Source organism: Notothenia rossii (genome assembly GCF_949606895.1).
Source record: "Notothenia rossii genome assembly, chromosome: 9".
NCBI lineage: Eukaryota > Metazoa > Chordata > Actinopteri > Perciformes > Nototheniidae > Notothenia > Notothenia rossii.
In genome coordinates this window covers 4,197,627-4,214,640 of record NC_136907.1, presented here as the reverse complement: position 1 = coordinate 4,214,640, position 17,014 = coordinate 4,197,627, and the positions used below count along the sequence as shown (strand labels likewise).

Below are 17,014 nucleotides of genomic sequence, written 5' to 3'. Positions count from 1 at the left end.
ATGAAGTAATTGCGCATAAGAAAACAATGCAACACAGTTATTGGTATTTGTTTCATTACACATTATTATACGCTTACCTTTAACCTTTGTGTGCTGTTTGGGTCTGTGGGACCCGTTTTCAGTGTTTACTAAAAGAACATGTATTCAATTTAATTATTTTAACCTGTTTTATTTGGGGGTGGTCCTCACATCCTCTAGGGGGGCTCAGGGGCATGCCCCCCCCGGGAAGATTTTCTTTTTAAAATGTTGAAGTGAAATGCATCAATCTGGTGCACTTTGAGCACAAAAAGAATTGATGGATACAGCTCTCAACACTCAGACAAAAGGGCGCTGTATACTTTCCAATAATCCAAACATCTTTAGAATATGATCACAACCAATAACAAATCATTTAAACTTGATTATTCTTATCTAATGTTACCTAGCATTCTTTCTTTTTATGTATGCATATTTGACTAATCACTCCCCTTTTAAACTTTTTTTTACTGTCCTATAGTACACACTGGAATGATTTCTTACTTTATTTTTTACAGCTATATTAAATAGATAACGGTGTGCTCTCTCTCTATATATATATATATATATCTCTCTCTGTCTCTCTCTCTCTCTCTCTCTCTCTCTTTTCATTTTCAGGGGGTCCAGAGGGTTCCAAAGTCAGTGTTAGGGGGGCACTGGTCCCCCCCTAGAACCCTCCCTGCTTTCATCACTTACAGCGCCTATTGTACAGGGCAAATGAAAAGTGTAACCGGGGTGAAAAGGGTGTTACATTTACTTAGTTATGAATGTTGTTACATCAAGGCCGAAAATTAGGATGAGCGCAAACAGTCAAAAACAAAAATGTTTTTTCCCCTCCCAGAGCTACAAGCGCAGCGTCCCCCCAGATCTGGGGCCCTAAGCAACCGCCTATGTTGCCTATGCCAAAAAACAACTTATTTAATTTGTTATCACAATTACTAATGTCATGTTTTTTTTTTTATTATTGAAGAGAATGTCTTTTTTTCTGGCATTCTTCCAGGATTAACAGAAATAAGAATAACATTGATAAAAATCTTTGAAGTAAATGGCTGTTGTTAAACGCTTCCCAGATTTACTTCAATCGTTCAGTAGAAAAGATAAAAGTATCCAAGGAATACACAATAGAATATATAAAGAATAAATGAAAAATCTCTACAAAAGAGCAATACACTACAAAAACAGAAACGTATTGTATGAACATGTTTGAATTGGGGTGTGGACGTCAGATCCTCTAGGGCAGTGGTTCTCAACTGGTGGGTCGCGGACCCGTTTCGAGTGGGTCGCTGATGTGTGAGTGAAAAAGTCAAACTTTTATTTTGAAGGCCCGATTTTCTAACGCTGTGCATGCAGTAGGCGTTGGACTGAAAGTACCGGAGACCATAAACGGTTTTGAAAACATCTGTCAAGTAGTGATCATCTTCTCAATAAAACATCTTTGCTGATGTTTTTTGAGTCTTCTGGCCAATCAGAATCAAGATTGTTGCCGGAAGTCCCCACGGAGAATAACTTTGCGGTAGAACTCTTCTTTATACACCCATGGGGTACAACTTCAGATCTGGCACCCTAGGCGACCGCCTATGTCGCCTATGTCGCCTATGCCAAAAAGCGGCCCTGTACACTATGCTAAATGTATGTCTGCATAAAGCTGAGTTATGGTCGGTCACACAGAATTGGGTGATGATTAAATAGTTTACAGTGAGATTTACTCCCATACTTTTGGCCATACTCACGCAGCCCTACAAATGAATTGAGATTTCCACACAAATGTTCTTTAGCAAGTGTGCAGAGCAGTGTTGATTTAAAAAAGAAATTTGAAGGTTGGATATTTGTGTATTAATAATTTAAGATGTAAATGAATTCCAGTTTGTAGTACTTTCTATTTTTATTGTGATATTTGGTGGCATCAATGTGTGCATTTGACACAGATAAGTGAGCAGTTGCTTTAGGGTCACAGTGTATATCCCTTAAGGTCAAATAATGAGATCCTTGACCTCCGCCCCCGCCCCACATATCAAACCCCAACTTAAGCCCTGATGGTAATGATACACGCTGCGGCCAGGCAGGAAACATGTGACTTATCAGTAACTTTAGACATCGTAACACCATTTTAAACGAGATTTTATTGTAGATTATACATTTTACTGATACCAACTATATCATATTTACCTTGTTCATTAAAAATACAAATAAAAAATATTTTTTAAATATATATTTTTATTTATTTTAAATTTGTAATGACAATCAAACATGTGGGGAGAGGGGGGGGCAGTGCCCCTATGGGCCGGCCGCCACTCAAATGCTTCTTTCAAGGTGCTATTTTCAGACCATGATTGTTGAATTAAAAAGCTAACGTTAGGCTATACAGGAACTACAGCACGGTCACATGACTTCACGTCACTACCGCTAAACTAAAGGTGGCTAATGTTGCGCACTGGAAGGGCAGCTAGAGTCCACTTTATCCCCTTTCCTCTGCTTTTAGGTATCCCTATGAGAACTCTATGCATTAGCTCCACTGAAAAGGCACCAATGGGAGACATTTTATCCAGTTTTCTTTGATACTAGGACACGTTTAATCCACAATACAGGCCTCCAAAAGGGCATGTTTCTATGCAACATCATGGGTCAGCTGCACAATTGTATTTCAGTTATTCAGACAACATTTTCTTCATGAACCCCATGATTGCTGCATGAGGACGCAGAATAGAGAGAACTTACGAATGTGTACATGACATCCTGAGGATAGAGTTGGTCATCCTGCTGTTCTTGTGATGATGACAATGGCAGCAGTGTTTACATGTAGGCTATACGTTCAGAATAGTGAGCTACCATGACCAATATACTGTGTGCAAATGAACATACCTACATACATGTCAAAATAAGAACGGCAAAATAAATATATATTTTCTAAAATGTAATTGCTCATAACAGCTGATATTATTTTAGCAAACTCCCACTACTTTAACAGATAATAACAAAGGTGTACACAGAGTATTTAAAACATTTATTGAGTATCATCACAGAGTACAAGTGACACCAGACAGAAAGCACTTCCTCTCTTGTCCCATGTGTTTCCTCTCAAAGGCTTTACATGGTTAACAGAGGTGCAGTAGCTCTAGTGCACAGATCAACTTCCATCATTTTCTTATGCCTAATAGATCTGTGGATATGTTTCTTTCTAGTTTCACGTAAAATGTCCTGGTAACGTTATATAAAACATAGATTTAATAATAAAACCATCAGTTACCGTGCAGTAATAAACTAGGGTTTCTTTTAGCCCTGTCTAAAGGCCTTAATGTGCATTCACACTGCTTAGCAACACAACAACAAATCCTACCAATCCGCTCACTTCCTACTCAGTTCAGTGCCAGTATTTAAACTCATATCTGATCAAAACTAATACACACTTTCACCAGTTATTCAATATGATAGTGTACTACTTTTGCAAAACCTGCTGCTGCTGCTTTAAGGACTTCTGTTTGAGTATTTCAACAGGCTTGGGGCTGCATTCATGTTTCCTACCCCTATCTATCCCATAAAAGAGAGCCTATCAGGGGCGGAAGAAGTATTCTGATCCATTACTTAAGTAAAAGTACTAATACTCCACCACAAGTAAAAGTACCACATTGAGAATGTTATTTAAGTAGAAGTATTATAGCGTCAGGAAAGTGTACTCAAAGTGTGTGAAGTAAAAGTACTCAGAGAAAGAAAGTCAAAATTCTTAAATTAATTATTTTTTGAATAATCTGGTAAATCCTCACATTTGATCAAAATGAAATATGAAATGTTTTTGGTTTGTGAATTGCTAGTGTTTCTGGGTGTATTTAAACACAAGGCTGGACAGTTGAATCATCAAAACATATATTTTTTCAAAGTTCTTTGTATGTTTTGTAATTTAAAATTAAAGTAGTATAAGCAGCGTCATTTATGCAGTGGACTAAAACGTACCATATTTCCTTCCTGGATGTAGTACAAGTATAAAGTGCCACAGGAAGAAAAGACATATATAAAAGTAACCCACATGTGTACCATGACTTTCCACCACTGGAGCTTCCAGCTAGCCGGGCTAAACCGGCAGACACAACGGTCGGACCCTCGATTAAAGGAGCTTTTATTTGGGGTGAATTGGGGGTTTTACTGAACGCTGACGACGGAGGTTTTGTGCAGGGACTCCATGACGGCGGCCAGGCGGCTGCACAGGTCGTGGGCCGCCGTCACCGGGACTTTGGGGGGGTCTTTGAGAACGATCCTCTCAGCAGAACCGTCCAGAACCCGGGGCAGAAACTCCCCCAGCTTCTCCTGCAAGGAGTCTGAAAACAGGAAGAGCAGCACAGAGAAAGAGGGGTTAGCTAAGCGCTTCGAGCACCAGGAAGAGCGCTATATAAATCACATTAGTTCATATCGTTCCCTTTTTTCTCGTCAATGCAACAAAAGATTTAGAGCTAAAAATAAATCACATTAACAAACTTTGTTGAACAAATCAAAGTGACCCTCTTTCCACTTGTATGTTCTGTTGGTCTGTTTTTAATTGTTTGGTTGCCTTAGGAGCAATGCAAGTAAATGTTATTATTATTATTTTTATTTTACTTTTGCATTTACTGTTTAAAGATACTACTTCTTCTCATTGTGCTCAGATAAGGACGCATGGAAATCTGCAGATTAAGAATACGAAGCAGAATAGAAAATATCTTATTCATCTCTGGTTGTTACAGTTGCTCCATCTCAAAATACAATAACATGCAATAAATATAAGTTTAAACATTAGAGAAACTAAAATGGAAATACTCAAATATAGTCTTTGTCCGAATAGTAATTAAGTACAGTACCTGAGTAAATGTAAACGTTGTTACTTTCCACCACGAGGTCAAACCATGTCTAACCCTTTTCCACCTGGGTATAAACAAGTGATCTGCAGCTGTGCTTTATTTCAGAATGAATAATAATAATGGAATTGAACTGATTGAACTCTCTCACCGTGTTCAAATCACAAAACTCACCTCTTCAGAACTGCTTTTAATCATCTGTCATTAATGTTGTGTTTTAAGTGTTCTTTTAATAATGCTTTGTGTTTTTGAGTTTCAAGAACAGCGCTCGATAAAAACGCATTATTATTAGAGGTGGGAAGTAGTGGAGTACAAATACTTTGTTACTGTACTTACAGTAAGTACATGTTTCTGGTATCAGTACTTTACTCCACTACTTATTTTTCTGAAAACTTTTTACTTTGACTTCTTACACTTTGAACACAAATCCCTGAACTTTCTACTTCTTACACTTTGAACACAAATACCTGTACTTTCTACTTCTTACATGTTGAACACAAATACCTGTACTTTCTACTTCTTACACTTTGAACCCAAATACCTGTACTTTCTACTTCTTACATGTTGAACTCAAATACCTGTACTTTCTACTTCTTACATGTTGAACACAAATACCTGTACTTTCTACTTCTCACATGTTGAACCCAAATACCTGTACTTTCTACTTCTTGTATTTTGAACACAAATACCTGTATGTTACTTTTTACTGAAGTACATTTCAAAGCCCTCTTTACTTTGACTTGAGTAAAGAAGTTTAGTCAGTACTTCTACTTTCACCAGAGTATTTTTAAACACAAGTATCTGTACTTCTGCTTGAGTAAAGGATGTGTGTACTCTTGCCCTCTCTGATGACTGAGTATTCGCTCCTCCTACCCTCCATGTCTCTCCCCAGGCAGCAGCACCAGTGGCTCCGGATGCTCTCCATGGCGTCCCGGTCCTCTCGGGTCGGACTCTGCTCTCGACTCATCAGGTGAAGGCAGGGGATCACAGCCTCGTCCATGATGGAAACCCCCTCCTCCACACTGTGCTGATCCCCACTGCAGAACAGCTGGGACGCACTTTCATTCAACGCCTGCAGGGGGTCAAGAGGTCAAGAGTCAAGGCTCTTATTGTCACCAGTATATAGCTTATAGTATATCTGAGGTCACAGGCTCCTCCCACAGTGCAACACAATACAACAGATACAAATAGTTAATAGTGCAGAGGAGGAAGAGGAGGAAGATGATGAGGATGAGGAGGTTTGACTTTGCCAAACAGTATTTATAAATATAATACAATTCTTTATTTCATTGCACCAGGTACAATGAAATAAAATAAAAAGCAATCCTGCACTCCGACATATCCAACAGGAAATACATATATATATGAACACAGATATATAAATATATATATGAACACAGATATATAAATATATATATGTGAAGACAGATCGAGATCTAAACAAATGATAATTGTTATTTTGGTATGCTTTACTATTGAGCTCAGCTTTGTCTCCACACTCGGCCTGTGTTACTCACAGTGAGACATTTCCTCCTGTAGACGGAGATGAGAGATTTCTCTAAGCCCCGCCTCTCTCCGTGCTTCAGCAGCGCGCTGTTCGTCTCGTAGGCGTGAGCGAGGAAAATCAGAGCCTCTCGCATCCTGAAGAAACACAACAGCGTTTAACAAAACAAGAGAAACAATACACTCTGAGACACTCTGAGACACTCTGAGACACTCACACCTGAGACACTCTGAGACACTCTGAGACACTCACACCTGAGACACTCTGAGACACTCTGAGACACTCACACCTGAGACACTCTGAGACACTCTGAGACACTCACACCTGAGACACTCTGAGACACTCACACCTGAGACACTCTGAGACACTCTGAGACACTCACACCTGAGACACTCACACCTGAGACACTCTGAGACACTCACACCTGAGACACTCACACCTGAGACACTCTGAGACACTCTGAGACACTCTGAGACACTCACACCTGAGACACTCTGAGACACTCTGAGACACTCACACCTGAGACACTCTGAGACACTCACACCTGAGACACTCACACCTGAGACACTCTGAGACACTCACACCTGAGACACTCTGAGACACTCACACCTGAGAGACTCACGCCTGAGACACTCACACCTGAGACACTCACACCTGAGACACTCACACCTGAGAGACTCACGCCTGAGACACTCTGAGACACTCACACCTGAGAGACTCACACCTGAGACACTCTGAGACACTCTGAGACACTCACACCTGAGAGACTCACACCTGAGACACTCTGAGAGACTCACACCTGAGACACTCACGCCTGAGACACTCTGAGACACTCACACCTGAGACACTCACACCTGAGACACTCTGAGACACTCACACCTGAGACACTCACACCTGAGAAACTCTGAGACACTCACACCTGAGAGACTCACACCTGAGACACTCACACCTGAGACACTCTGAGACACTCACACCTGAGAAACTCTGAGACACTCTGAGACACTCACACCCGAGACACTCACACCTGAGACACTCTGAGACACTCACACCTGAGACACTCTGAGACACTCACACCTGAGAGACTCACACCTGAGACACTCACACCTGAGACACTCTGAGACACTCAAACCTGAGACACTCACACCTGAGACACTCTGAGACACTCACACCTGAGACACTCTGAGACACTCACACCTGAGAGACTCACACCTGAGACACTCTGAGACACTCACACCTGAGACACTCACACCTGAGACACTCACACCTGAGACACTCACACCTGAGAGACTCACACCTGAGACACTCACACCTGAGACACTCACACCTGAGACACTCTGAGACACTCACACCTGAGACACTCACACCTGAGACACTCACACCTGAGACACTCACACCTGAGAGACTCACACCTGAGACACTCACACCTGAGACACTCTGAGACACTCACACCTGAGACACTCACACCTGAGACACTCACACCTGAGACACTCACACCTGAGACACTCACACCTGAGACACTCTGAGACACTCACACCTGAGACACTCTGAGACACTCACACCTGAGACACTCACACCTGAGACACTCACACCTGAGACACTCTGAGACACTCACACCTGAGACACTCACACCTGAGACACTCTGAGACACTCACACCTGAGACACTCACACCTGAGACACTCACACCTGAGACACTCTGAGACACTCACACCTGAGACACTCTGAGACACTCACACCTGAGACACTCACACCTGAGACACTCTGAGACACTCACACCTGAGACACTCACACCTGAGAGACTCACACCTGAGACACTCACACCTGAGACACTCACACCTGAGACACTCTGAGACACTCACACCTGAGACACTCACACCTGAGACACTCTGAGACACTCACACCTGAGACACTCACACCTGAGACACTCTGAGAGACTCACACCTGAGACACTCACACCTGAGACACTCTGATACACTCACACCTGAGACACTCTGAGACACTCACACCTGAGAGACTCACACCTGAGACACTCTGAGACACTCACACCTGAGACACTCACACCTGAGACACTCTGAGACACTCACACCTGAGACACTCACACCTGAGACACTCTGAGACACTCACACCTGAGACACTCACACCTGAGACACTCTGAGACACTCACACCTGAGACACTCACACCTGAGACACTCTGAGAGACTCACACCTGAGACACTCACACCTGAGACACTCTGAGACACTCACACCTGAGACACTCACACCTGAGACACTCTGAGACACTCACACCTGAGACACTCACACCTGAGAGACTCTGAGACACTCACACCTGAGACACTCACACCTGAGACACTCTGAGACACTCACACCTGAGACACTCACACCTGAGACACTCTGAGACACTCACACCTGAGACACTCTGAGACACTCACACCTGAGACACTCTGAGACACTCACACCTGAGACACTCACACCTGAGACACTCTGAGACACTCACACCTGAGACACTCACACCTGAGACACTCTGAGACCATCACACCTGAGACACTCTGAGACACTCACACCTGAGACACTCACACCTGAGACACTCTGAGACACTCACACCTGAGACACTCACACCTGAGAGACTCACACCTGAGACACTCACACCTGAGACACCCTGAGACACTCACACCTGAGACACTCTGAGAGACTCACACCTGAGACACTCACACCTGAGACACTCTGATACACTCACACCTGAGACACTCACACCTGAGACACTCTGAGACACTCACACCTGAGACACTCTGAGACACTCACACCTGAGACACTCACACCTGAGACACTCTGAGACACTCACACCTGAGAGACTCTGAGACACTCACACCTGAGACACTCACACCTGAGACACTCTGAGACACTCACACCTGAGACACTCACACCTGAGACACTCACACCTGAGACTCACACCTGAGACACTCACACCTGAGACACTCACACCTGAGACACTCTGAGACACTCACACCTGAGACACTCACACCTGAGACACTCTGAGAGACTCACACCTGAGACACTCACACCTGAGACACTCACACCTGAGACACTCTGAGAGACTCACACCTGAGAGACTCACACCTGAGACACTCACACCTGAGACACTCACACCTGAGACACTCTGAGACACTCACACCTGAGACACTCACACCTGAGACACTCTGAGACACTCACACCTGAGACACTCACACCTGAGACACTCTGAGACACTCACACCTGAGACACTCACACCTGAGACACTCACACCTGCCAACATTAGATCTCACTTAGATTCAGTGGTTAAGAGTGTTTAGTACGGATGGATGTGGATAAACATGTCATTCTCTCCAAAACATTGAATTTCCACGATTGGTAAGAAACACCTTTTTGTGCATGTAAACAAATCACTGAGATTATTGAGAGATATTTAAAAGGGAGAAACATTTAAGGTTCTCATCTCAAGCTCAGAATTATATTCCTGCTTAAGCGTGTCGCAATATACTCAACGTTTTTACAAATGACGTCTTGATTTGAGTGAAACAGTTTGAAGTGTTAAAACGTTGTCCTTCTCACTAGAAGAGAGCTCATATGTATTCTTCATTATGTTGTATGTGCAGAACGATGATTGCAACTTTTCCTTGAGTTACATTTCAAATAAATCTGTGGTATTTAGTTGTTTTGTTAATCTGACACATGCCGGTTGTTGTAAACGTACTTCCCGTGTTGGTAGTGCTCCAGTCCGGTCAGCAGGTAGACGAACACCGTCCTGAAGAGCCGGTAGTCATCGTGCCACTGCTGTAAAGAAACACGGGACAAACAACAGTCAACATCGTGAGAAAGAAATCCAGTACCAGCAGACTTATCCTTTGAAAGAGTCTGGTGTTCTGTCATGTTGTTTAATTAGTATTAGTACTAAACAGATACCTCTAGTGTGTCTCTTTTCAGATCATTGTCACATAGCACATGGATCTAACTTACATGTAATGTCGATGTCTACATGCTAACGGTGAGGATGCTGTATATACACGTAAAACCGTCAAACAAGGCAGCAGAGAAAGATGAATACCCAGTGTAGGTGCAAAATGCTACTTAGCCTGAGTTCATTATTTGTTTGCTGTACGTCACTTTTATTTGTTTGTTGAGCACTTCCAGTAATTGTCGAAGCCGGTTCAACCTAACCTGGATATGTTTGAGTTACCCGGCTTACCTAATCCAAAACAAACGCGCTCTCGCTAAGCGGTCCTACGACGCTGGTTATCAACTCGTTAACTCAAGCCAGCTTTGCCCTATCTAGTTATGTGCGCGTTCACATGAAAGGGGCGGGGTTAGCAACATTTGACCAATCACAAACATGGAGAAGCGTACTGACAGCACAGCGTCATACTTCCTGAATGAAAAGTGAACTATAATATCCGGACCAGGCTAGCTGTTCAGCATAAGTTACCGTGGAGATCTAGCCCGCTAAGAAGTGAACCAGCGTCGTAGGACCGGAAACCCAGAGTTTTCCCTGAAGTCAGCTCGCTAAGCCAAGATCCTGCTTCGTAGTACAGGCCTCTGTTTCATGTCGAGTGCGGACGACAGAGGGTGAGTTTGTCCTGTCATTTTTTCGGTTGATCGTTTTTTGTCCGTCTAGTAATTGTGTTTTGATTTTGTTTATGAAATATCGTCAAACTATCTTACTTCAGTATGGACTTTCTCTTTGAAAACGCGTCGCAGCTTATAGCCAAGCTTTAGCCTCTCTGTGACTCAAACTGAACTGGAAATTGAACCGCTACACGCAGTGAAAATATAACAAATGAACAGCATGTATCCCTGAATATTGTGTTAAAAGCCCACCAGGTACTCGTCCATGTCCATGTCCTCGGGCTTGATGAGGCGCAGCTTGGTTCGAGCTTCCCTCATGATGCTGATGGCTCTGCAGACACATGAAGATTAATGTTGTTAATTTATTAAAGGACTGATGCAGGAACAGTGAGCTGCAGGTCTCTGCTCTGAACACTAGAGGGCGTCAAAGCCATGCTCTAGGAAGTACTCAGATGAAGTGATACCATGATCCTAAAATACACCTTTACACATAACAGTCCTGAAATGAAAAAGTAACATGAGTATTATCACCCATGACCTTTAAGGCAGAGGTGGACAGAGTAATCAGATCCTTTACTTAAAGAGCCCATCTCATGCTGTTCCGGTTATTACCCACCCCCTTGTGTGTTATGAAGGTTTCTCTGCATGTGAACGGTCTGCAGAGTCACAAACCCTCAGAGTACACCCTGTAGTGAGTAAAACTCTAACACAGAGAAGACCTGTCTATGCTGCCCCAGAACGCCTCGTTGGACATTTCTCTTTTTCAAAATGTTTCTTCCGGGAACCAAGTGACGTAACGACGGCCCCTCCGTGGATTGGTCTAAATTGAGCAATCCACGGAGGGGTCGTCGTCACGTCACTTGGTTCCCGGAAGAAAAAAATGTATAACAAAAATGACTACTGAATAGTTAACCGACTAAGCTTTTTGTCTCGTTTAATTATTTGTATTCATTAAACTCTTTTTATGCAAAACATTTGGACTGTTACAGTAACTAAAGCTGTAAAAAAGTATTATAAAAGCCCTTCGATTAGTCGTGTAATATAAGTATAGAGTGTCGGTAAATACCTCAAATACTTGCAGTTGTCTAAATGCTTATAATGTTTGTTGTATAGCTGTATAGTCTAATTGCCTTGTGTTGAAACGTGCTGCTATAATGAACTTGTTTTTAAAAGATAGATATCTGAGATTCAACAGGGATCTTTCCCTCTGGTGTTATTCGTACCTCTCGTCGAAGCTCAGGTTGCGGTCGGTGAACTGCTCCAGCAGCGTCCTCTCGATGATGCGGTTCGGCGCTTTGTTCTGGAAGAAGTAGACCAGAGAGTGCTGCAGGCGCACGTCCTCCGAGGGGGTCGTCTCCTCCTGGGAGAGCTCGAACAGCCGGGAGTACTCCTCGTGGAAAGCCTGGGGGGGGGGGGGGGGCAATCTGATCAGCTCATTTTCAGACAGGTTTTTATAGAAATGGATCAAAAAGAGAGAGAATCTTTGTTCCTGAAACTTTCAGAGTCTCTTTCCACAGAGGGGACACATGTTGATGTAGAAGAGACATGAAGAAGAGGGGACACATGTTGATGTAGAAGAGACATGGAGAAGAGGGGACACATGTTGATGTAGAAGAGACATGAAGAAGAGGGGACACATGTTGATGTAGAAGAGACATGAAGAAGAGGGGACACATGTTGATGTAGAAGAGACATGGAGAAGAGGGGACACATGTTGATGTAGAAGAGACATGGAGAAGAGGGGACACATGTTGATGTAGAAGAGACATGAAGAAGAGGGGACACATGTTGATGTAGAAGAGACATGAAGAAGAGGGGACACATGTTGATGTAGAAGAGACATGAGGAAGAGGGGACACATGTTGATGTAGAAGAGACATGAAGAAGAGGGGACACATGTTGATGTAGAAGAGACATGAAGAAGAGGGGACACATGTTGATGTAGGAGAGACATGGAGAAGAGGGGACACATGTTGATGTAGGAGAGACATGGAGAAGAGGGGACACATGTTGATGTAGGAGAGACATGGAGAAGAGGGGACACATGTTGATGTAGAAGAGACATGGAGAAGAGGGGACACATGTTGATGTAGGAGAGACATGAAGAAGAGGGGACACATGTTGATGTAGAAGAGACATGAAGAAGAGGGGACACATGTTGATGTAGAAGAGACATGGAGAAGAGGGGACACATGTTGATGTAGAAGAGACATGAAGAAGAGGGGACACATGTTGATGTAGGAGAGACATGGAGAAGAGGGGACACATGTTGATGTAGGAGAGACATGGAGAAGAGGGGACACATGTTGATGTAGGAGAGACATGGAGAAGAGGGGACACATGTTGATGTAGAAGAGACATGGAGAAGAGGGGACACATGTTGATGTAGGAGAGACATGAAGAAGAGGGGACACATGTTGATGTAGAAGAGACGTGAAGAAGAGGGGACACATGTTGATGAAGAAGAGACGTGAAGAAGAGGGGACACATGTTGATGTAGGAGAGACATGGAGAAGAGGGGACACATGTTGATGTAGGAGAGACATGGAGAAGAGGGGACACATGTTGATGTAGAAGAGACATGGAGAAGAGGGGACACATGTTGATGTAGGAGAGACATGAAGAAGAGGGGACACATGTTGATGTAGAAGAGACATGAAGAAGAGGGGACACATGTTGATGTAGAAGAGACATGAAGAAGAGGGGACACATGTTGATGTAGAGGAGACATGGAGAAGAGGGGACACATGTTGATGTAGAAGAGACATGAAGAAGAGGGGACACATGTTGATGTAGAGGAGACATGGAGAAGAGGGGACACATGTTGATGTAGAAGAGACATGAAGAAGAGGGGACACATGTTGATGAAGAAGAGACGTGAAGAAGAGGGGACACATGTTGATGTAGAAGAGACATGAAGAAGAGGGGACACATGTTGATGTAGAAGAGACATGAAGAAGAGGGGACACATGTCGATGTGGAAGAGACATGAAGAAGAGGGGACACATGTTGATGTAGAAGAGACATGAAGAAGAGGGGACACATGTTGATGTAGAAGAGACATGGAGAAGAGGGGACACATGTTGATGTAAAAGAGACATGAAGAAGAGGGGACACATGTTGATGTAGAAGAGACATGGAGAAGAGGGGACACATGTCGATGTGGAAGAGACATGAAGAAGAGGGGACACATGTTGATGTAGAAGAGACATGAAGAAGAGGGGACACATGTTGATGTAGGAGAGACATGAAGAAGAGGGGACACATGTTGATGTAGAAGAGACATAAAGAAGAGGGGACACATGTTGATGTAGAAGAGACATGAAGAAGAGGGGACACATGTTGATGTAGGAGAGACATGGAGAAGAGGGGACACATGTTGATGTAGGAGAGACATGGAGAAGAGGGGACACATGTTGATGTAGAAGAGACATGAAGAAGAGGGGACACATGTTGATGTAGAAGAGACATGAAGAAGAGGGGACACATGTTGATGTAGAAGAGACATGAAGAAGAGGGGACACATGTTGATGTAGAAGAGACATGAAGAAGAGGGGACACATGTTGATGTAGAAGAGACATGAAGAAGAGGGGACACATGTTGATGTAGAAGAGACATGAAGAAGAGGGGACACATGTTGATGTAGAAGAGACATGGAGAAGAGGGGACACATGTTGATGTAGGAGAGACATGGAGAAGAGGGGACACATGTTGATGTAGGAGAGACATGGAGAAGAGGGGACACATGTTGATGTAGGAGAGACATGGAGAAGAGGGGACACATGTTGATGTAGAAGAGACATGAAGAAGAGGGGACACATGTTGATGTAGAAGAGACATGAAGAAGAGGGGACACATGTTGATGTAGAAGGGACATGAAGAAGAGGGGACACATGTTGATGTAGAAGAGACATGAAGAAGAGGGGACACATGCTGATGTAGAAGAGACATGAGGAAGAGGGGACACATGTTGATGTAGAAGAGACATGAAGAAGAGGGGACACATGTTGATGTAGAAGAGACATGGAGAAGAGGGGACACATGTTGATGTAGAAGAGACATGAAGAAGAGGGGACACATGTTGATGTAGAAGAGACATGGAGAAGAGGGGACACAAGTTGATGTAGGAGAGACATGGAGAAGAGGGGACACATGTTGATGTAGGAGAGACATGGAGAAGAGGGGACACATGTTGATGTAGAAGAGACATGAAGAAGAGGGGACACATGTTGATGTAGAAGAGACATGAAGAAGAGGGGACACATGTTGATGTAGAAGAGACATGAAGAAGAGGGGACACATGTTGATGTAGAAGAGACATGAAGAAGAGGGGACACATGTTGATGTAGAAGAGACATGAAGAAGAGGGGACACATGTTGATGTAGAAGAGACATGAAGAAGAGGGGACACATGTTGATGTAGAAGAGACATGGAGAAGAGGGGACACATGTTGATGTAGGAGAGACATGGAGAAGAGGGGACACATGTTGATGTAGGAGAGACATGGAGAAGAGGGGACACATGTTGATGTAGGAGAGACATGGAGAAGAGGGGACACATGTTGATGTAGAAGAGACATGAAGAAGAGGGGACACATGTTGATGTAGAAGAGACATGAAGAAGAGGGGACACATGTTGATGTAGAAGGGACATGAAGAAGAGGGGACACATGTTGATGTAGAAGAGACATGAAGAAGAGGGGACACATGCTGATGTAGAAGAGACATGAGGAAGAGGGGACACATGTTGATGTAGAAGAGACATGAAGAAGAGGGGACACATGTTGATGTAGAAGAGACATGGAGAAGAGGGGACACATGTTGATGTAGAAGAGACATGAAGAAGAGGGGACACATGTTGATGTAGAAGAGACATGGAGAAGAGGGGACACAAGTTGGATTGTTAAGAGTTAAAATACAAATATATTTAAGCTTTAACTGTAAAAGTTCCCAATGTATAATTGTTTTAACAGATTTTTTTTTCTTCTTCTAAATATTATTATAAATTATAAATATAATTTTTTTTCATATATTATGAAATGTAATTCATTTTTTTGCATATATATACTATTTTCCATTTATTATATATATTTTTTCTATATATTATAATATGATATATTGTTTTTCTTATACATTATTATAATTAACAAAATTAAAACATTATTTAAATGCGTTTACACGGCAATTCATTTATTGGCTAATTAATATTTTAGAATAACAAACTAAATCTTAAAGTACCTCGTAATAAAAGCTGTTAAGTAATTGTAGTGGGAAAAAAAGTATATAATAGCTTAAAGTGAAAATAGTACATGGAAGTAAATACAACTTTGACCTTAAATGCCTTTTATTTTAATAAATATGTAAAAAATAGATTTGAGAATGAAGGAAAATGTAACTCCTGAATTTAAGGTTAAATATCAATACTTTATGTTTGCTGGCAGAATTCCTTTTCAGAAAATGAAATCCTTAAAAGATTTAGAGTCTATATATTACGTGCGTACTTCAAGTAGAATTTGGATGATTACATTCGGGGCTGCTTCACCCGATTGAAAGAAGTTTGACCTTTGACATCGTGCTGCTGCAGTAGTTTCTGAGATTTACCCACAAGTCTTTGCATTCCTCTCTAAAATGGATTTTCCGAACACAAAAGGGAAAATGAGATGAGATTATAAGCAGAGAGAGGCTTTGATTCATCGCGGACTTAGAGATATATTTATTTGAGAAGGTAAAGATGCCAATGGACGTACTTGAACCTTCATGTCTTATCCTGAAAGTGAAACATGGGCTTGGTTTGAGTGTTTCGGAGGAGGTCTTGTTCAGAATGAGATATAATAATAATATCAGAGCGCACCTTGATGAGTCCGGCCTCAGGGCCTTCCGTGTCGAAGATCTGTCGGGCCTTGGCGATCGCTAAAATCACGCCCTGCATCGCCGGAGTCAGCATCATCTGGAAGTCAAAGAGTAAATAAAACACCAGCTGATAAAGATGTCTGAGTAAACATCCATTTCTACATACTGGTTTTAAAAATATATATTTAAAATCAAACTCTGATAGTCGATGTAATGCAAAAATTTCATCC

The 17,014-nt window shown here is 42.6% G+C and overlaps 1 protein-coding gene across 4 annotated transcripts in view; it reads right to left on the bottom strand.

The window, feature by feature from the left end:
- Positions 1-2,995: 2,995 nt before the first annotated feature.
- The window catches only part of usp28 (ubiquitin specific peptidase 28), a 48,091-nt gene continuing 34,072 nt past the window's right edge, over positions 2,996-17,014 (bottom strand). For 2 of the 4 annotated variants that reach the window (XM_079651144.1, XM_079651145.1), the window contains exons 20-26: positions 16,786-16,881; positions 12,157-12,335; positions 11,186-11,264; positions 10,065-10,144; positions 6,353-6,476; positions 5,676-5,907; positions 2,996-4,322 (exon numbers count right to left, since the gene is read on the bottom strand). In XM_079651144.1, the coding sequence (XP_079507270.1) occupies positions 4,147-4,322; positions 5,676-5,907; positions 6,353-6,476; positions 10,065-10,144; positions 11,186-11,264; positions 12,157-12,335; positions 16,786-16,881 (966 nt within the window). In that variant the 3' untranslated portion in view covers positions 2,996-4,146. The remainder of the gene's footprint in view (positions 4,323-5,675; positions 5,908-6,352; positions 6,477-10,064; positions 10,145-11,185; positions 11,265-12,156; positions 12,336-16,785; positions 16,882-17,014) is intronic. The other 2 variants (XM_079651146.1, XM_079651147.1) reach the window with 1 other exon arrangement.